Source organism: Pyxicephalus adspersus, chromosome 7 (genome assembly GCF_032062135.1).
Source record: "Pyxicephalus adspersus chromosome 7, UCB_Pads_2.0, whole genome shotgun sequence".
NCBI classification, from domain to species: Eukaryota; Metazoa; Chordata; class Amphibia; order Anura; family Pyxicephalidae; genus Pyxicephalus; species Pyxicephalus adspersus.
In genome coordinates, this window is record NC_092864.1 from 76,898,648 (window position 1) to 76,920,864 (window position 22,217).

General features: G+C 38.3%; 2 protein-coding genes across 5 annotated transcripts in view; both read left to right on the forward strand.

The window, feature by feature from the left end:
• The window catches only part of RRN3 (RRN3 homolog, RNA polymerase I transcription factor), a 119,768-nt gene that overhangs the window by 93,946 nt on the left and 3,605 nt on the right, over positions 1 to 22,217 (forward strand). For all 4 annotated transcript variants that reach the window (XM_072418998.1, XM_072418997.1, XM_072419000.1 and 1 more), the window contains exon 16: positions 5,525 to 5,677. In XM_072418998.1, the coding sequence (XP_072275099.1) occupies positions 5,525 to 5,677 (153 nt within the window). The remainder of the gene's footprint in view (positions 1 to 5,524; positions 5,678 to 22,217) is intronic.
• NTAN1 (N-terminal asparagine amidase) overlaps positions 1 to 22,217 on the forward strand; it is a 242,237-nt gene that overhangs the window by 64,445 nt on the left and 155,575 nt on the right. The window lies entirely within an intron of this gene.

Genomic DNA, 22,217 nt, shown 5'->3' on the forward strand with positions numbered 1-22,217 from the left:
TATATTCTAGATCCTCTATATTCTAGATATCTTCCAACAGGTTTGAATGCTTACATCAGGCTGTTACCTAAGCAGAGTATGGACCATATTTTCCTGATTTCCTATAGACTGATTTTTCTTTATAAATCAGGATGGTAAATTATCAAAAATATTAGCTTATTGCTCCCTAAATTAATCTGGCTTTATTAAGGGTAGATCAGTGAATGTTAATATTCAGAGGAACATCTCTGTTTTAGAACATGCTAGAGGTCTGGGGGTCTTTTCTGTCACTCTTGGCCTTGTTGGCCCTGGACACATAGAAGGCCTTTGATAATGTTAACTGGAAATGATTCAGTGTTCTCCCCAGAAATTTTTTTCAGCTGAGTGGTGGGAAGCTATTGCCGGAGTGTGGCAAAACATGGCAAATTTAGTGCTCCCAGTAGTTTATGCCACGGGTAATCAGTAACCTCCTATTGTTTCAGTGTTCTACCGTCTCCCAATAATTTGTTACAGCTTTGTAATGCCTGCCCTGTTACTATATCCAATTTTTCTATTCTATGAACTTTGGCACAACTGTCCTATGTTGTGTATTGTGACCCAACTTACTAGTGTTCTAGTACGTTTTAAGAGTGTATTCCTTTGTAGTAGTGTAATAGTATAATGAATGTGGCGTAACAAGTTAGGCTTAGCTCATATTAACAGCAAAAAACATTTACCCCTTCTGAGTGACTTCTGGCAATTGCTAGGCACCTAAGATTGGTAACAGGCCGTAAGTGCTAGGCCCCTAGAATTGATAACAGGCGGTAAGTGCTAGGCACCTAGGATTGGTAACAGGCAGTAAGTGCTGGGCTTTTGCAGAGCTAGAAGTTTTTTAAGCAGCTGTGGTTCCTGGCATGAGGAATGTACAAATGTAACCTTATTGCCGGTGTGAATTCAGCCTAACTTCAGATATGCTCCTGTGTCTATATTTAGTTAAAGTGAACTTTTTTTTCCACTTGATTCACTTTTACAAAATTAGCCCAGCAGGCCCTCACTGGCTCAGCTTCCACCTTCTCTCTAATGCTCACTTGTATGTCCAGTGCTGCCTTGCACTGCACATGCATGAGATTGAACACTTTTTTTTTACATTATAAGAAAGCCTCTGAAGGTGCATGCATAGGAAGAGGAGTGCAGAGCCTCTTGGCATATGTGACACAAAGATCCCAGGAGGCTGCAGATTTCCCCTTTGGTTTTTACTGAAATGGAAGTGAAGACTAAAGGTGAGAGGTCCTCTCCACAAAAGTGTAAAAAAAAAACATAACAAAAAAAAAAACACATTTTTCTATTACATAACAGACAAAGTCACTCTTTAATATAATGTTAAAAATGTGGAGATGCCTTAATAGCATCATGCATGTGATATCAGATGGGGACAAGACAGACAGTGACCCCCTCTTATCACTATTAAAAAACACTGTCTGTGACGTTTATCCACAGTGTGTAATGATGTCATCGGCAGCGCAGTGTGATAGCTGCGTGTGTGTAAAAGGTGCTTGTCATATTTTGCAGCCTAACAACTCGCTGTGTTCAAACCTTCATATCTCCTAAACCGTTGTTTGTAATAACTTGAAATATTTAAGGTACACATGGAGGCATAGGAAACTAAAACTGGAGTTGCAAGTGGGGGACACTTGTGGCTATCACCTTTCATCACCATGGCATCATTACAACATTAAAAAAAACTGTCTATCAAAATGCACTTCCTTGTTACACATGACTGTAACCTTCCTGTACCTCAACCTCAATAAAATTTATTGGGTGGAGTTCATTTTCTAATGATGCCATAGTGATGAAGTTTTAGGGGATGTTAGTCACAGATGTTCCACACTTGTACCTATATTTTTGGTTTCTTACACCTCCCCATTCCCCAATTAATGTTCAGAATGTTAGATAAGTGGACAGGAATGTGTAACAGGGCAGGGAAGCCCATTTTCATGGGCAGAGTGTTTTATGTTCTAATGATGCTGTAGTAATGAGATTGTAAGGGGAGAATGTGCCCACCACTTGCACCTATATTTTCACTTTTGTACCCCCACCCTCAGAGAAATTGGTGTCCAAAGAAGAGAAGCAGACAGTAGTTTCATAGATTTGTGACAGGTAGGTATATATTTAGGGGCCTACCCCAATGCTCCTTGCTATGTTAGTGGCTCCGGGGTCCCCAATTTGCACTTTCAATTTAGGACTCCTAGTTGTACTTTCCTCTGAAACAGCAACCCCAAAGTTCAATTTTCATAACATTTTACATTTGTTGCCCCCATATCTTGAAATTCTTTAAAGCTGGGGGGCTGAAATTGTAATAACTAGTATCTATAAGGGTCCCCTGTACACCCTGAAAAATACAGGTCATTGTGACATACAGTTTTGGAGATATGGAGGTTTGTACACACAGAGCTGTGAGGATGCAGAATTCACATGCAGGGCTAGAGGTGGATACATTTCACAGGCAGAAATCCGAACTCGTGCTATGAGATGGGGGTGGGGCTGCCTGTGTCTCCTTCACATGAAGGCTGAACTGTGTGTGCTCACCTCTCATCAGCAGCAATCCTCTGAACTGATGGCACAGAGCACAGATGGCATTGAGCAGCCTCACTGAGATCCGTGCATCCGAGGATGAGAGCTGCCGAGAGCTGGGTGGGATATTTAAAGCAGCCGGGCGGAGCAACCGGCTAAAATCCTCTGGGGAGAACTATGGTTATGATAAAATCACATATTTATAGAATCTTGTACTTGGCCAGTTCATCTTCAAAACATGCCAACAACAGTTGTTCCAGGCAAGCTCCACCAGGATTTGGCAGAAGAGTCTATAGAAGGCCTTTGTCATCATTCACAGTGTAAGCCATTTCTCCAGTGTAAGCCAACAAATGCCATGCCTCCTTCGGAGGGTAAAGTTTAAACCCAATATTACATAAATAATGGATTTTCAAAGCCACAGCCAGTCATATCACCATAGAAGGGAAAAAGTGCAGGTGTAGAGTTGAAACCTGTAGCTGTTAGAGCACCTGGACTAAGGCATCTATTTTCTTTGAGAGAAGACATTCAGCAGATCAATGTGGCATCTTGAGCATGATCTAATACCATCTAGAACTATCTCTCAGGTGTCTGTTCTGATCTGTTTTGATCTGAAGCACGTTCCTTGAGTTTAATAGGTGCATAGTATAATAGCTCAAGAAGTGTCTGAGACCTTAAAAGACCAAAGGGAAAGATTAAAGAGGACTGCCCAGTTTTTACTGGACCCTCAAGGGATGATTGACTTGTGTTGTGTATGTTGCAGACGCTTCCCAGGTTGTTGCCTTTGGACACACCTGTGCAGGCAGCAGTAGAGTGAGGAGTGAAAATGACAGTCAGTCTCGGTCAATCTCAGAGTTAGGAACACGCCTTTGGTCAAGGCAAGCAGTAGTTGGTAACTGGAGAGCGAAGAGCACATGGGGTGAATGGGGTGGGTGTGGGTGGTGCAAGGTAAAAGTCAATGCCACAGCAGGAGGCTTATGCACTGAGCCTTGCTTGAACACTGTGTAATGTATTGGTATTTAATGGTCTTGAATAGTCAGTAGATTTGTTTCCTGACATATAAGATTATGGCGCTAGAGCTTCAAGCTTAATAAGGAAACTACATTTAATGGATGGCGCTCATACCAAAAAATAAGCCCTCAAGCTGCTTTTACTGCTCCTTCTCAGATCTACTTTTCCGCTCTCCTGTGTTTCCAGGTACAGAATGGGCCATGAGACCCTGTTTCTGAAACTCCTGGTGATCAAACTCCTTCTCAGGTTTTAGGGAGCTCAGGTTATAAAGTTTACAGTTTGCTGTAGTGTGGAGGTCTCATAAAGTGGACAACCTCAGCTCCTTCTGGTATGGTTCTGGCTAGTTTCTGTATCACTGATGTGTTGGAAAGTTTCCGTCAATCCTAAATTAACAGCATAAATCTAATGCACTCTCTATGCACTTACTGTGGTAGATGTGTCAAAGAATTAATTTGGTCACTATAATTGATTGACATTTTAATGCATGCAATTAAAATTGTTAAACCTACCACTTCAGACAGTGCACACAAAGAGCTGGCATTTTGCACGCACATTGTGATTTTTTTTCTAAACCACTAACAGTTAAAAATATATATATTATATATAATTTTATTTCTTTTGTTTATTTAAGTAGTTGCTTTTTTAGAAAGTGGCCTTCTAAGGTATACTTTTACTATTAGTCTTGGTACCCCAAGCAATAACCTTTACCCCTAACTACAATATAAAATAAAAACACCAGCTGATATAGCTCGAAAATTTCAGAATCTTTACTGAAAACTTTGGGTTAAAATTTGTCAATGATTTGAAATTTATATGATTTATAATACAAAACATTAAATCTAGTTAGCAGAAAATAATTCAAACTAAAGAAAGGGGACAACATTAGAGAAACAAAAACTTTGCTTTATTGGCACCCCATAAATTTTTCATTCAATATTAGCACCCAATAAGTTTTTCTTTCACTACCCACACTAAAATATATCTCTCACTGTGCATTTGTACATAAATCTGACATGAAAAATGCAAAGTTAAAAAATATCACTTAAAAAAAAAAAAATACCATTTTTCTTTGGTGGTCCACGGCTCTGGCTGGTCCCCCGGTCAAGGACCCCACTGGGGGGGGGGCGCACTGGTGCCACAGACCATGTCTCCTTTATTGATTTGTAGGCCTAAGGAGGTGGGCGGGTTGTCAAAAAAAAAAAAAAAGCGTTTCTAGAATCAATGTTACATTTAATTTCTGTCTATTTCCCTGTTACAGATTTTCCTTTGCTTCTTGTTTGATGAAACAGACACTAGTAAGGTAGACCAAAGGAATTAACTGTTGCATAGCTTGAAGAGGGTTTAGTAAAGTAGACCTAAACTAAAATTTTTACCTTACATGAAAGGGTAGACACTTACACCATTTATTAAATGCTGCAAAGATGTGTATTACTGCTTTATGGAAACAAACAGGCCCACCGACTGTGAAACAATTGATAAAAAGAGTAAATGATATTAGAGCTATGGAAGACTTGATGGCCAATGATGAAACTTCAAAAATTTAAAACACACACACTTGGTTCTATTGGGAGCAATTTATTTAGTCACCAGAATATATTGTGTATCAACATTAACAACTTTATGACAATTGTCATCACAACAGTTGTGATAGAAAACGTCTCTCACGTTTATTATTTGTCACCTGATCTTGCCACCTACCAAGATGTCTGTTCAAATGATTGCTTGATAGCCTGTTTGATTTAGGAAGATAATGTATCAATGAAAGATTCTCGAGTGTCAAAAGAATCTCTCCACCCATGTTTCTTTCTCTATCAAGGATTCAACCCATACCTATCTAAAGACATGCATTACTTTGTCCCTAAAGTGAGTCAAGTTAGGAGGCTCCAGCTCTAGCCATTTATGTATAAATATAGTCTTTTACTTAATGACAAATCTGCATTCTCTGTAAATATAGTCTGTAACTTAATGTCTTTTCTGTTTTTCCTAGGAAATATCAGCTGGTGTTTTGCTACACTATCATAGAAAGAAACAACAGGCAGATGATCCCTATCATAAGAAGCAGCACTTGTGGTGCCTCTGTTCAGACGTGTATCAATCCACTAGACAGCTTTTTTCCTTTTGACTCATGTGTATTAAAAAGGTTTGTTCAGCTATTTATATTTATGTGTGTATATATATATATATATATATATATATATATATATATATATTTGTAAAGTACATCAATGTATGTTTTTTAGTTTTTTATTTATTTTATTTTTGTGATGCAAAAAACTGGGTTAGGCTACGTACACAATTATTTTGAACGATAATATAGTGCATGATTCTGTACAAGCTGAAACAATACGATCGTTCAAATATATTCCACCAATAATGTACACACACTAGATACGATTGTTTGAACGATGCAGGAAGTGAGGTGTACTGGAGATAGTATACCACAGAACAATCCAGAATCACAAAATGACTGTACAAACAATAGATACTGAATGATCGTTTCCCAATCAGATCCGCCGGGATGGTCGTTCGTTTCCAGCGACATTCCTGGTTTATCGCTGTTGTTGGCCTGTCGATTATTATCGATTATTGCATGTGTGTATGAAGCCTTAGAAATTGACAAACTTGAGGTACAACGTCATACTATTACAATGTAACAAGTCAACAGGGAACAATGAGATAACCGAAGAAAATATAGACAACACCAGAAACCTAAAGTAGATTATCTGGGCTCAAGCTGCATACACACCTGCAATTTTTCTCGTTGGAAAGGATCTTTCACGATCCTTTCCAACGAGAAAAGACTGCACGATGCATGAACGATGCTGTACATACAGCACCGTTCATGCTCTATGGAGAGGGGAGGGGGAGAGCGACGGAGCGGCACCCTGCTGCGCGCTCTCCCCTTCCCTTTCATTAGGATCGGTCGTCGTCCATCGTCCATGGATCCGCCAGGACGGTCGTCGGACGATGGACGACGACCGACTGTACACACGGCAGATTTTCGCCCGATAATTGGCCAATACCGATTATCGGGCGAGAAAAATTTGCCGTGTGTACGCAGCTTCAGACCTTATGGTAGATTAGAGTCTAGACTAGACAGGGGCTTAGGGAGGCAGGAGGGGAGAAGGGTGAGGCATTGACATCGATGAGCACAGATGAGACATTTGAAAGTATCCTATAGGTATTATTACAATAGAAGGTCACTTCTAAGGGAAGGCACTTTTTATGCGTGCAAAAAAATATAGGCTAGGTGCAGGTGGGGAATACTCTGTTGGTCTAACCCTGTTGAGTCAGCATACAAACGTATCAGTCCCATGCAGCCAGTCTCTTCAATACAGGTGATGGAGACCAAATTGTATAACTCTGTTTCTGGGAAGTTCAAGTTTCTTCTGTGGCTGCTGGAACGTGCAGATGCCAAGTCTAGGTCTACCTTCTCCCAGATAAAGTTTTGAAAGAGGCCATAAAAATTAGAAATCTTTTTTTTTTCTGCATCACAAGGGGGATAGTTTGAAGGCGATATAGAAGTTTGGAGAAAATAACTATTTTTATTAAAGCTACCCTACCCAAATAAGAAGGAGAAGAAATAAGATGTTTACCCTATAGAGTTTGTGAGCTTTTGGAAATATGTACTCTTAGATAAAGTATCTTTTTCCTTGCCTAAGGAATTTTGAGAGGTACAGGGCTCTTGATTTGTCTAAATCCCAAGATCAATCCGTATTGGGTAATCAATTTCAGGATATGGGTTAGGCTATTTTGTAGGTCAGCAGGGGAGGAGTCCAGAAGGCACAGTAAAGGGTTCTGGGCTAGGTAAAAGAAATGTGGAAAGAGGGCAAATCTTATCTCGTGCCCCTGGTCATGTAAATAGTTTTGGCTAAATTGCCAATAAGTAGGAGTTTGGTAGCAGGAATATTATAAATATATTGGGTATATGAAATGAATACCGACTCAAACACCCTAGTTGTCAAGATACTGCACAGGTTGGGCCATTTAATTTTATTGAATACCTTCTCCACATGTAGACTTGGTAACATTGATTTAGGAGAACCTGGGCGTGTGGATTGTACAGTGGCCTGGATGGCTGCTCTTATTTCTAGTGTGGAGTGTTGATTCCTAACAAAACCCAAATGGTGCCTTGTTTGGAGTTTAAGGTGTGTGTTGGCATAAGTTTGGTTAAAATCTTATAATTGGTATTTAACCATGAAATACGTCTATATGAGGACAAAAATTTTGGATCTTTTTCCCTCCTTCGTAATCAATGTTGTATGTGTAGCATTAAAATTGGGCGAGGGGCACTGAGTCTCTGCTAAGTAGAGTTCATCATAATAGCTGATAGGATGATTTCATGTGAAATTAAAGGCTTAGCTGTGGCAGGAACCAAGGTTTAATAGATGGTTGGTTTAAGTGTAAAGAAAGTGTCACTGGAGCGTGTTCTGACAGACAGATATCACCAATAAAAGAAGAGGATGTATTGAATTTTAGGTCCTCTTGTAACAGGAAATATTCGGCCCTGGAAAATGTGACGTGTGACTTGGAGTAGCAACTGTATTCTCTCTCAGTGGGATGAAACAGTCACCAGACATCCTTGACCCCTATCTGAGACATTAGAATCCTCAGGCCTGAGACATAATGGGGAGAGTATGTAGCTTGAGTGTTAAAGCGGTCTACTTTAGGATCCAGTCTCCGGACAAAATTATATTTGGGTATGAGTCTGCTAGCAATTTACCTAGAGGCTACTGTAAAATAAGGAGGTACCAACATTGGGGGCATAGATTGAGCACAGGGCGTAAGTAACACCTGCAATCTCAACCTTTATTAGAACATATTTGCTTTTCACATCAATTTCAGTAGCAATTTGTGGCCTGTATCTGGGGAGGTGTTATGGAAGAGAATATAGCAGATAACTTAAGCAACAGTACTATGAATATATAATCCCAGTGAGCAACCACGGAAAGACAAAGATTCCAGCAATGAGTTTGATAGGGTACACAAAGGCACTTTAAAGCTAGTATGACTTTGCTAATAAGAAGGGGGGCGTCACCTCTCAAGATAATTACATTTTCATAAACAAGTACATCCAGTGTCAATAACTGAAACGTGAACATCTTCATTTTTAAATATATAGCAAAACGCTATCTGTAGTGGGTAAGCTGCAGAGGGCATTCTATCTTAAACAAACAGTCCTTAAGTAGATAAGGCTAAATATAATAGCTCTAATTATGGCAAAAATGTTTGTTTCATGTAGGAAATAGCAAACAAACACAAAATGTTAAAAGTAGGAGCAAATTTCCATAAGAAAAGGAATTTACTTTGTTTAGTATGTACATGGATATTCAAACATAAGATCAATAAAGAGAAACGTTCTTACATCATCATGATGGTGGGGCATCCTCTAGCTGGGAAAATTCAATAACATTGTAAGGGCCATTAAATACCTTGTGTTCACCTGGCCAAAGCATGCAGGGTTCAGCTGGATACATTAATGAGATACCAAAATCTACCAGGAGCTTGCAGATAGAAATGAAGCATTTTTTTTTTTCTGAAACCGTCACTGAGAAATCCTTGAAGATGAGTATTCTTTCTCCCACTAGGTTTAATTCATGCATTTTCCTGTATTCTCGCAAGACTGATTCCTTGTCAGTATAATGCAGATATTTAGTGATGACTGGATCAACTCTGACAGTCTGGACCTGCTCGATGATTGTCCGGAGGTAAGTTTAGGGCTACCATAAGTTCCGTGGGAAGGAAATGGATTAAGGCTTGGCCTTTGTAGCCCTATGGAATGCCCCTAAACTGTTGGCTGGATTGAGGGCTCCTGTTAATTTTTATTATATATAGTTCGTAGTCATGGTACCAACTGTCCCTCATAGGAGCTCAGAATCTAATGTCCCTACCATAGTTCTATGTCAATAATACAGTCTAGGATCAATTTAAGGGGGAAGCCAATTAACCTAACTTGCATGTTTTTGGATATGTGGGAGGGAGAACCCGCAAACTCCATGCAGATAGTTTTGGCCGAGACGAGGTTCGAACCTGGAAGCTAGCGCTGCAAAGGCCGAAGTGCTAACCACGGAGAAGCCGTGCTGCCCATCCAAGCTGGTGTCTGCAAGCTTGTGTCTTGAAGTCTGCAAGGCTCCAGATTATCCAAAGAGTAAAGTTGGCAGTACCTGAAACCTCCCCCCCAGGTCAGTCCAGGCCCCATCGAAATTCAGAGTGTGCCTTGTCTGAATGATAGTGGAGGTGACATATTACATCCCTTGGTGAATCGGGTATCGCTGTTCTGGCACAAGGTACCCTGTGCACTCTGTGTAACCATATAGGGGTGGTTGGGGTAGAGCCCAGGATCTGATTCAGAATCTCTAGGATGGTATCTTACAGTTGTCAGGGCTTGTGACCTTTGGCAGTGCCTGCATTTTAAAATTATTCCTTCTCCCTCTATTTTTCCTCCAGTTTATAGAATAAGGAACAGTGAATTAATGATTTCTACTGCACCTCTTGTAGCACTCTTGTAGCCTTTTCATAAGTGTTTAGTTACAATTCCATCTCTTCCACCCTAGTCAGGGCCTGAGAGAAATCCCTGCAGAGCAATTTCACCTCTGACTTGATGTATAGCTTCATGTTTGCGAACATAGAGGATTAGTCTTCCCAGGTGGGAAGAGCCCTCACGAAGTCTCCCAGGACCCCCGGGAGCTGAAGTCAAGCTCCAAAGGTCTATGTGACACAGGGCATCCTGTTGCAGCCTTGTGAGTATCTTGGGGGACCCTGTGGTGCGCTCTAGGTCATTCGTTGGTCAACAAGAAGGAGCGGATGGATCCTGCCAACGAAGATCTAGCTGGACCGGCATTGCCTTGCTTCCGGACCATGATAAGCCAGCCTGGGAGGTGAGTATAAAGATAGTTGTGGGAATAAACAGAGAAGGCGCTTGGAGATCTTACTAGATACGTCTGTTTACTGCTATCTTTAGGCCACGCCCCTGCCCTGTATTTATTCTGTGTCTGAAGCTAAGGTACCAAAAACACCCAGTATTTGCTGTGCTGTGTGCAAACAGATGCTGCTGAGAAGTGCAGGTGGGTTCATGTTAACCAACAGTGACTATAGCTGCAACAGCTAATATAATCATCTCCTGTGCATCACTATCTTTACCTTTGTATGTCTTTCCATCACTGTGGTACCAAAAGATAAAATGATAATAATACATCTAGTGGGACCCCTGGTGAAGTCTACAAGAGGACACTAAAATACTCCCAAGACAAATCCAAAAGAAATCTTACCAGATCAAGGTACACCTTTCCAAGGTAATGAAGGGTTGTGCATAAAGCTTCTTAAACCATCAGTACACCACCCTCAGATGGATAGTCTTTTAAAGACCTTAAAGTAATTTTGTAAAAAGCACATAGAGCATGTATTCATTATCAAAGCTTGAAGAGATCCATTTCAGTTGTTGTCGTAATATTTAACTGACTAGTAATTTACTTCTCCCCATGTGTAAGATGGAAATGAATTCCTCCTCAGAAATGTAGACATACATCAGGTAGTTTCCAACGAGATCCAGCAAATGGATGCATTAAAAGGTTTCACAGCCAATAGAGCAACTTGATTGGGTTGGTACTGAAGCACAATGAAATTTTGCAATGACAGAAGCTAAAGAGTCAATATAATAGAAAGACTAGAGCCAACCAAAGTGCATTACTGCTATATACCTAACTAGGAGTTATTGGCAGATTTCCCTCACTCCAATAGCTGGAAGTTAAACATTTGCAATACCTCGGGAACCTGAAAGCATCCAACATGAAAATTAGACCATCAGGGAATCATGGAGTATTATCAAAGTTTCATCCCAACATTTGCCACCATGGCTGCCCCATTAACCTGGCTAACCATGGGCTTTTTCTCAGGGAGACCACAGAGACCACAATTGTATTTGTTATATTGGCTTCAGGAAAAGGTCAGGTTTTCTTTTTTCATGTTTTAAACCTTGGAACCCTTGGAAAAGTAGACACTGAAGCCAGCCACAGATATAGATTTAATGGGTTCCCTGGCTTACTGGTCCATGTCCAGGTTTTATTTCCTGTTTATTGCAGCACACAGAAATGGAATTTAGATCAGTAGGTTCTTTCTTGCTTTACATATAACAATCCTAGCCTAATAGATTAACAAACACACACAAAAAGAATAGAACAGATTTCTTAACAAGGGTTTACACAGGTAGTCAAGGGTATTGTATACAAGATGTGCTTGAAAAAGCAAACCAGATACATGTACAACCAGATTTAAACTGAGGCAAACATGTCCACAACACCAGGTTGTAAAACCGCTATTAATCTCAGGTTGTAAAACCGCTATTAATCTGGAGATAGACAGTCCATAGTCAATCTGATATTGCTTGTGTACCCAATAATAAATGCAAATACCAAAGGGCCCAAATACCCAGCATGTATCTCACAGTAAGGCCGGAAATAATAGAGGATTTGGGACTAGTCCACGATAATCCCAAAATAGGGAGATGACAGCCAAGAAAGCAAGGGGAAAATGAGTTTTAAGAGAGGAAAGTTTCAACTGGAGAATCAAAACACTGGAAGTCGGATTTTAGAAAGCTTGATCACATATTTGGACATAGCATTAAAGGACAAGAAGGCCTAAAAGATATTTTGTAGGGAAGCTGTGGGTTAGGACACAAAAAATTGTTTGCAAATTCAGCAACTTTATGTTGACCTGAAATGGTTTAGATACAATTTATATCAGGATTAGAATGGATTAAGCAAAGGAAGGGTTTTTGAAGTTAGAATGAAATTACCTGGTGTGAGTGGACAACTTTGTTGCGTACTGCTAATGACAAATCAAGGAATAACTGATTTTGACAAATAATTTAAGGTCCACATTAGGAATCAAGGGAGGGATCTTTATAATATTTGGGAATATATGAGATATAAGGCAGCAGGGAATCCAAAGACAAGCAGAAGTTATCAGAAATTAAAGTGTAAGCAGACTAGAAGATTTTAGCTAGGGAATAGCAAGGTTTATAATAAACCTGTGTACCTACCAGGACAAGGCACCTTCCCAGGATTTAAAGATTTCAGAGCAGTTACCACATCTAGCATGGAAATACTGCAAAATATAAAGTTTAGAGAGAAAGAAAATAGTTCCTGTGCATGATGTATATTAGGGGATAAAAGTCCAGGCACATGACCCTGTATGGGCTTATAAGAGCACCAGTAGGTGCACATAGTTTATTAGAAAAGTTCTTCTTTCTCATTCAGAAAGGTTTGTTTGGCTTACTCAGTAACAACAAGTAAATACCTCCTTGCAGCTTAGCAGCTATTTAATTTTTTTGGATACCACCCTGGTACCTGTTTCTGTAGGATAGTGAATCACATGAAGTGGTACATGATCAAAAATTAAAATATTCCCAATAGAAGATGAAGATATTTATGTTGGAGGAAGTCTGTACAAGAATAAGATTGGTAAGATGGGAAAATAAGTTATCCTTATTCTCTATTCAATAAGGTGTAGTTCCAGCTTAAGTTTTTTTACGTTAGGCATTAGAAAAATATGACACTGTAAATTGTGGTCAAAAGTCTGCACTGCACCTAAAAAATTGTTTGTTTTGGGTTAACTCAAGTGGAAGAATATTTATGCCCCAAACTCATCGGTTTGGCCAGTGTTCCCTATGAGAAGCAAATATCGACCCTGGCAGTCTCACCTGTGAACTAATTGTTATGGTAGGACTGAAGGCCTTCAACTTGAAAGTAAGTAATTTTATGAATTTTGATTTGGCAGATTAGGAATGGCATTAAGGTCCATTTAACAAAAAAAAAAAATTATGATATTTTTTAGTTGATGGGATATGGCATTTTTATTGCCAACTCTTAAGTTGGTTGTATTGACATTGATATTTAAGGAAATTGGTTCACTAGGTTTGCACGGATAGTGGTGTCTACAATTCTAACTCCTTATAGAATATTGCAGTATAATCTTCCAGCAGATGGTGCTCTGTCCGAATAGTAAAGTAATGGGAATCAAATGACATTCAAATGTTAGAGGTAAAATGTGAGCAAAAATTTGGCAATTTTCAGGGTGCGTGGCTTGCTGCCGAGGAAATGGCTGCTTGCTAGGAGAGCTTTGAGAGCTCTGATTACAAGCCAACAAGTTTCCCAGCATTGCTACTGGCACCTACAGCATTGCTACTGGACCTAGCTGCTATTGCTCCCCGGAGTACAACGAAGATGACTAGGGGGAAGGGGGAAAAGAAAGGACTTTTTTTTTTTTTTTTGATAACTGCAGTTTATATGCTGGGATACTATGTAATTCAAAACCAAACCAACTGATGAGGAGATCCAGGATGGCGGCACCACGCGATCTGCAAAGCAGTAGAGAAAAAAACGCACGTAGTTCAAATGGAACACTTTCAGTTGAACCATGGCAGCTCCAAATCCCTGATGGCACCTCTCTTTTATAAGATATCTGTGAGCAATTAGAGTTAGCAGCATCTGAAGATGACATCCACTCAGCCTGTGTGTCTTCACAAACAGACAGCCCTGTGTCTGTTAAGTGCTCTATAGATGTATTGATAGTAGATAAAAGTTCTGATACATTTCCTACTACTGATGCTCCTATTGTGGATACTGTACTTAAAGATATGCTGTTATCACTCAGAAAATCATTGCAATCAGACTTTTCTAATGCTATTTCTATTCTTCGGAAAGATTTGGAAAAGATTTTTGAAAGTTTGAAAGTAGGATCAAACATATTGAAAATAAAATGGGGGAAATTACTACAGCTTATAATGAAACAGTGGACTCCCATAATGCTTTGGAATCTGAGGTGAAAAAGGTGAGAACCAAGCTTGTTGATATAGAAGATAGGGCAAGGAGAAATAAATAACTGCAGTTTATATGCTGGGATACTATGTAATTCAAAATCTCCTTTTTCCATAAAATATGTAAATTATGAGATTACATGAGAATATGGAAGATATTGAGAGCTGTTCTTTTTTTGGATAGATTCTCCCCCATTAGTACTCATGACTTTAGGTCATGAAGTGCTATCCCCATATTGGGGATTTTTTTCTTTTTTTCTTTTTTTTTTATTTAATGTGTTTGTTGTTTTGTATGGTGCTCTTATAGTGCTAATAATTTGCTTTTGCCCACTCATTTTATTTGGGGGTATAAAAACTCACTGATACATTGTTGTTGGATAAAAAAGTATTGGATAATTAACTCGCCTAAACTAATTTATAATTTTTGGGATGGTAAATTTCTCACTATTAATGCTAAAGACTTAATAGTCCACATAAAAGTAGTGCTCTTTGGGCTACAGCTAAACATCCAGGGTGTGATGTTCTATGTGCTCAAGAAACGCACTTTATAAGATCTAAATCTCCTAAATGTACTCATAAATTATTTACAGCTAACGCAGAAAAAAAAACATAAAGAGGTGCTTATCGCTATTAATGCACATAAAGCCTTTATTAGACGAATTTTAATTCAGATAGCATCTACAAATAACAAAAAGAAAAGAAAACAATTGGATACCTTATACGCTAATATTAAAAATCTAGAGACCCAACATAAAAGCTGTCCTACTAAAGTATTAACAGATCAGCTTTTGGCATGAGCTCCACATGTTGCTTCTAGCAAATCAGGCTAATACTATACAAAAAATCAAATCTAACTTACTATGCACAGGGCAATTGAGCCTCTAAACTTATGGCTGCTAAGTTCAAAACGAGAACACAGCGCTCTAAGATATAGTTTGTATTTAAAGAAGGATCAAATGTCAAGATTACTAATCCAATAGATATAGTGAAAGAATTTTGTAATTATTCTAATCTATATAATTTTAAGGAGGACTCGAAGACTTATCAACCAACTAATGAAGATATTGAATGTTTTTTACAAGAAATGGAATAACCTGTGCTTTCTGGGATAGATTTGGAGGTAATAAATGCACTCTTCTCAATTAAAGAAATTCCAGGAGTAGTAAGGTCCCTTCCGCCTAATAAGACACCAGGCGCAGATTGCCTGCGAAGTGAATATTATCAACATTATCAGGACATATTAACTTGATGTTATCTTTTTTTTGTGAGGCAGTTAAAACTAGATCATTCCCTATAGAAACGCTACAAGCTACTATAGTTACTATTCCCAAACCAGGGAAAGACCCTACTTCTCCCTCAAACTTTTGACCAATCTCCTTGTTAAATACGGACATAAAGATATATGCTAATTAACTTGCTAATCAGATATACAGTTTGCTACCTACCTTAATTAAACCAGAACAGGTTGGGTTTGTACTAGGAAGACAAGCATCTGACGGTACCCGTCGAATGCTTGATATTATGAGATATGTGGAGGTAAAAAAGATCCCTTCTGTAGTTCTAGCCTTAGATGCTGAAAAAGCCTTTGATAAAATACATTGGGAATATCTGTTCAAAGTACTGTGGAAATTTGGATTTCGGACAGATGTTACATGCTATTGCAACTCTCTATTCTAATCCTTCTGCAAATGTTTTGACATCAGAGACCCTGTCACAACCTTTCCTGGTCACAAATGGTACTGGACAAGCATGCCCTTTGTCTTCATTAATTTTTGTACTGGCGATGGAGCCACTTGAGTTAATTAGAGCTCATTTGGAGATAAAGGGCATCTGTATAAATTCAATATCCCATAAAATTGGCCTGTATGCAGATGATGTGATTTTAACTTTAGCAGACCCTTTTTCTTCCCTTCTTCGAGTTTATACAGTTTTACATTGGTTTGGGAAAGTTTCCTACTATAAATTAAATGACATTAAAACTCAAGCATTACCCATGGAATTAACAGTAGCCCAAGTTGAGACACTCCAGGCCCAATTTAAATTTCAATGGATAAATAGTGAGATACCTCATTTAGGCATAAATTTGACGTATCCTACAGCCAAGATTTTTCAAAGTATTTACTGGGTTCTGTTAACTCGAATAAAAAAAGATTTTCAGACCATGTCTAAACAAGAGGAATCATGGGTAGGTAGAATAGCGGCTTTTAAAATGACATCATTACCTAAAATTTTATATTTTTTTCAAACTCTGCCTGTGAAAATACCTGAATCCTATTTTAGGTCTTTACAAACTCTTCTGAAATGTCATATTTGTGTCAATGGTAGAGCAAGAACGGGATATAAAACTGATTAAGCATACAAATGGTGGGGGTTTAGGCCTCCCAGAATAATTATTATGGGACATCTGTACTTAGCGCTGTTCAATATTGTTTTAGGGGACCTATTAAAAAGATTTGTAATGATATTGAACATTCTGTGTGCCAAAAGGCGGACTTGGGGGACCCTATTTATGGCAAAAAATATGGATCCTTCGATTGCTTTACCATCATATTCTACGAAACAAGCAGCTTTTGTCGTCTGGTCCAAAAGGGTTTTTAAGTCACAATTAGACAAGACAAGGCAGTATTCCTACCTTCGTCGGATTTTGACTTGACAAGCTGTAAACAATTGAATATATTAACTATTCATTCTGCATTGAAATATGAGATGTACATCCCATTGGGGATCCTATCTCAAAATGCTACTCCAGTGGTAAATATGTTGTAGCTAAATGTGATACAAATACGTCACCTCAGTGTTGGCGACTATGTGACCAAATAGGATCATAAGTCATGTTTGGCATTGTAAAAGTATTAGGGGTGTTTGGACGGAGATTTTGAAGTTACTATCTGATGTGACTGGTATATAACCGGATCCTTATTTGGCTCTTTTTGGCTTAATTTTGGGATTAAACAATACCCTAATGAATATAGGCCTATAGCGACACATTGTTAATCTGCTAGACAGGACATAGCATCATATTGGAAAAGTACAGATGTCCTGAATATTTCAGATATAATATGAAGGTTAAATACACAAGTTATTTATAAAAAAACTGGGGGTATTGCTTGCTGACTGTAGTAAACTGTATTTGGGATTTTTATGTACAGAGGAACTCCAGGAGGTTGTTTAAGGCTGTTTTGAGATAACAAGGTGTGTCTTAACTTTTTCTGCTATTGAGAAAAGGTATATAATTGTATAAGATTTTCACCAGTATAAGATTTTTGGGTCTCATCTGCCACCAGTGCTATGTAAAGTTGCCCACACTCCTGCAGTTGGTTTACATTGTATATATCTATCACTGCCTCCCAATGGACTCCTCTTCATTTCTATGGACTTTTTAGGCCACATACAAGTTAGATAGTAGTTAGAAACAAACACCTATATGCCACATATTGCACTCAAATGGAAGAGGGTCTGTTGAACTAGGGGAAATATTTATGGGAAAGTTGGAGAAATATTTAAACTAGGACTGAAGAGGGTGGGACAGCCAAGTAATGGGGAAGATAGGTCAGACGGGACTGTCACTTGTGGAGGGGGGGATTGGGGATAGTTGGGGGAGAGTTATGGATAAGTATAAGGAGTGTCCCATGTTACACACAATTGTGTTGGATTTGGCAAACACTGCTAGTTTAAAAAGCCAGTTTACCAATACCAGAGGTCAGGAAGCCTTAATAAATGAAGAGCACTATGACTTGGTTGGTATGGCTGAATCCTGGCTTTGTTCTTCACATGATTGGGGCTGTGAACATTCCTGGCTATACTTTATTTCAGAAAGAGTAAAACGAAAAGGTGGCATTGTTTGTCTGTATATGAGAGGTTATCTGAAAGTGAAAGAAGAAATTGTTGATGGAGCATTTGATAGTTGAGACATTATGGGTGCAGTTACATATGCATAATGTACAGTTCATTATTGGAGTCTGCTTTAGGCCCCCAGTACTAAAAAAGAGATACAGAATTCAATACTTGCACAGATAGAAAGAGCTGCAGAGGTTGGGACAGTAGTAGTGATGGGTGATTTTAACTACCTGATATTGACTGAGGTTAGGGGGGATATGATCGCTCTGTATAAATATATAAATGGTCCATATAGAGAATTCTCTTCCCAATTAATTACTTTGAGATTTATACAAAGAACAAGAGGGCACTCCTTGCATCTGGAGGAAAAGAAATTTAAGCTCCCGATAAGGAAGGCATTCTTCACCGTAACGTCTGTGAAAATGTGGAAGTGGCTCCCTCAGGAAGTAGTTTCAGCAAGTTATATAAGCATTTAAAGGATTTAAAGTAAAGATAGCAGAGACTGTTGATCCAGGGAACATCCAATTGCCTGGAATCGGGAAGGAATTTTTTTCTCTTGTTGAAACAAATTGTACCAGGGGTTTTTTTGCCTTCCACTGGACCAACTGTGTCCATAGGGTTTTATATCTGGGATTTTTTTACCTATTGGTTAAACTTGATGGATTTATGTCTTTTTTCAGTCTGACCTAATATGTAACTATGGTACAGCAGGTACAGCAAAAAGACAGAAAATTATGAATTGATTACAACACATTATTGGTAATGGCTCTCCATGACCTGGACTAAGAGGGAATATTGTCCTTAAACATACTGGAAAAAATATTCCCTGGGCAATAAGTTTTAGAGGAAAATATGAAAACTTAGGTTGCTCACAGCTAACATTAAAATAAAAAATTAAAATGATTGCCTTTATCATTTAAAATTAAAATGGAATGTAGCAAAATATGTAAATGAGACATGTGAAAATTTTCAAAATGATTGTAAAATAAAGTATTGCAAACACCCCAATTTTTAAAAAAATATTTTATTAGCAAAAAGATCATTTTTTTTAGCTCTGTGAACACAAAGGAAAACTGTGTATTTCAAGTCCAAAATACAATTGCATTGTCACGGGCTCAAAATGTATTTAATTGATGAAAGATAAGGTTAATAAAGCACCAGGACTTGAAGGGTACACCCACATGTCCTTGTAGAGCTGAGTTATGATATTTCAAACCCATTGTTCTAATTTTTAGAGACTCCTTATCCACTAGTATGATACCAATGGATTGGCAAGGCCAATGTGATACCTATCTTTAAAATAGGTGCAAAGTCCCTATTGACTAACTACAGACTAACTACAGAAGTTAACCTTCTAAAGTTGAAAAGATACCAGAGAGCTTGAACCACATAGAAGATTTTTTGCTGAAAAATGATATTATAGGTGATAACCAGCATGGATTCAAGAAACATGGAAGTTGTCAAACAAATGTAAATAAGTAGACAGTGGAGTAGCAATTGGTTAAAGTGCAAATTAAGCTGCATACACACGTGCAATTATTGTTGTTGGATAGGATCTTTTACAATCCTTTCCAACTACTAAGGACTGCACAATGCATGAATGAGTGCTGTACACACAGCACCGTTCTGCTCCATGGAGAGGGGAAGGGGAGAACGAAGGAGCCACTCCCTGCTGTGCGCTCTCCCCCTCCCCCTGCATTAGGATCATTTGTCCTCCATGGTCCGATGATCCACCAGGACGGTCATATGGACGACAGGCGTTGTACATACGCTAGATTCTCATCCGATATTGCTTTAGGGTCTACTGGTTTAGAAAATTAAATCTTTAAATAGATAGAGAACTGTCTTAAAGACCACATCCAGAAAATACTAATTAATGATTCATACGTTGAATGGTCTAAGGTTATTATTGGTGTACACCACAGTTGAGTGTTTGGTGAATTACTGTTAAACATATTTATATATAATATAGAGTTTGAAATTTAAAGTACCATTTCTATGTTTGCAGATAACACCAAACTATTTAATGGAATTAGGTGCAAACAGTAGGTCTATACTCTGCAAGCAGACCGGTTGTACTGTTTAATTGAGTAGTCAAGTAGCAAATTACATTTTATTATTGATGCCTGTGAAAGTTATGCACTTGGGGGCTATTAACAGGCATTCTTCATACGGTCTAGGGAGAACACATTTAGAGAAGCCAAAAATATTAAAGGACCTGGGGGTTTTGGTAGATTATACACTTAATAATAGCATGCAATGCCAAGCTGCAGTTTCTAAAGGTAGTACTTTCTTGTATTAAAACAGGTAGACTGCAAAGATCGAGACATTATCCTACCCCTGTACAAAGCGTTTATCCAACCTCATCTGTTCGATTCATCTGTTTTGGGCACCAGTTCACAAATTAGTTATTGTAGAACTGGAGAGAGTCCAGAGAAAGGCAACTACACAAATAAAAGGAATGGAGGAGCTCCACTATGAGGAAAGATTAACTGAACTATTAAAACCTAACTAAGAAAACTTAACTATTCTCCCTTTAGAAAGAGAGTTAAGGGGGGGTATGATCACTATCCTCACAATTATTCACTTTAAGGTTATTTCAAAGGGCAAGAGGGCACTCTTTCTGTCTGGAGGGAAATAAGTTTAATCTCCACATAAGGAAAGGATTCTTTATAGTAGGGTCTGTATAAATGCAGAAGAAGTTCTCTCAGGAAGTAGTTTTCGCACACTTCATATATTGATTTAAAAAGCTGAATGTTTTTCTAAAAGCAGAGACAATAACTGGGTATTAAAGTTTTAAAGTAAAAACAACATAGACTGCTGATCCAGGGAACATCCTATTGCCTCACAGGATAAGGAAAGATTTTTGCCCCTGTTGGAGCAAATTGAATTATGCTTTATCAGGGCTTTTTTTTGCCTTCCTCTGTATATTTTGTTTTATCTGAAATATGCTGGTTTGTGGAATAGCTATTTCCCTAGTGGTTTAACATAATGGATCTTGGTCTGTTTTGAATCTAACTATGTAACTGGCACATCATTAGATAATTATTTAAAAAAAAAAAGGGCCAACGTCAGCCAAGAGATAACAATTAATTTTGTTTGCAATTAAAAATCATCTAGGCAGATCCATTGGTGCAATGATCTGTATCTTGAATGTATACAGTGTGTTAACAATCAGGTTGTTCATTACATCCAGATAGTGCAAGAACATATATAATATGTTAATAGCTTAGTGTTCGCCTTAGCTTTGTCATTTTTTGGTGATGCTATGTTTTACTTTTATGTAAGGTGTATGCTTTATTTTTTTTATGTAACCTCTTTGCTTCTGTCTGGTGTCATGTATATGTGTGCAGCAGGACAATTTACCTATAATGGACCACTGTTCATCTCCAGTGCTGTCCTCTTCCACAACAATCTTTTTTGTTCCTTTGGTCAGTTTTTATTATGGTGTACCCGCTTTCCTATAGGTCATTTTCTTTGTATCATTTCCACAATCATACTTATTGGCTATACAGTTGCCAGCCAAGAATATATGATTGATTGCATCCTTACCCCATGTGCAAAATTGTGCACTTATGCAGTCTTTTAGTCATTTAAGGAGAACAAAGGTAATAGCAAACAAGAAAAAAAAAATAGAAGTGTTTGTTTGTCTCAATAGTGTTCTTATATTAATGTTATTGCACAATAAATATACATTAAATATTGACTTTGTACAGGACCCATTAAGCAAAACATGGGATATGGACTTCTCAGCTATACAATTAACTTTCCTATATTGTGTAATATGAACATCTCATAAACCCACCTTTTTTGGCTGATGTGGTCGTACTGATAATCATAAAGAATATTCTTACTATGTATTAATGATTAATATTATTGCTATGTGATCATGTTTACCAATGTACCTATTGTAAGAATATTCATTTTGATTATTTAGTGCAGTGTTTCCCAACCTTTCTTAGTCGCGGCACATATTTTACAATTAGAAAAATCCCACGGAACACCACCAAAAAGTCAGACACGTAAATTA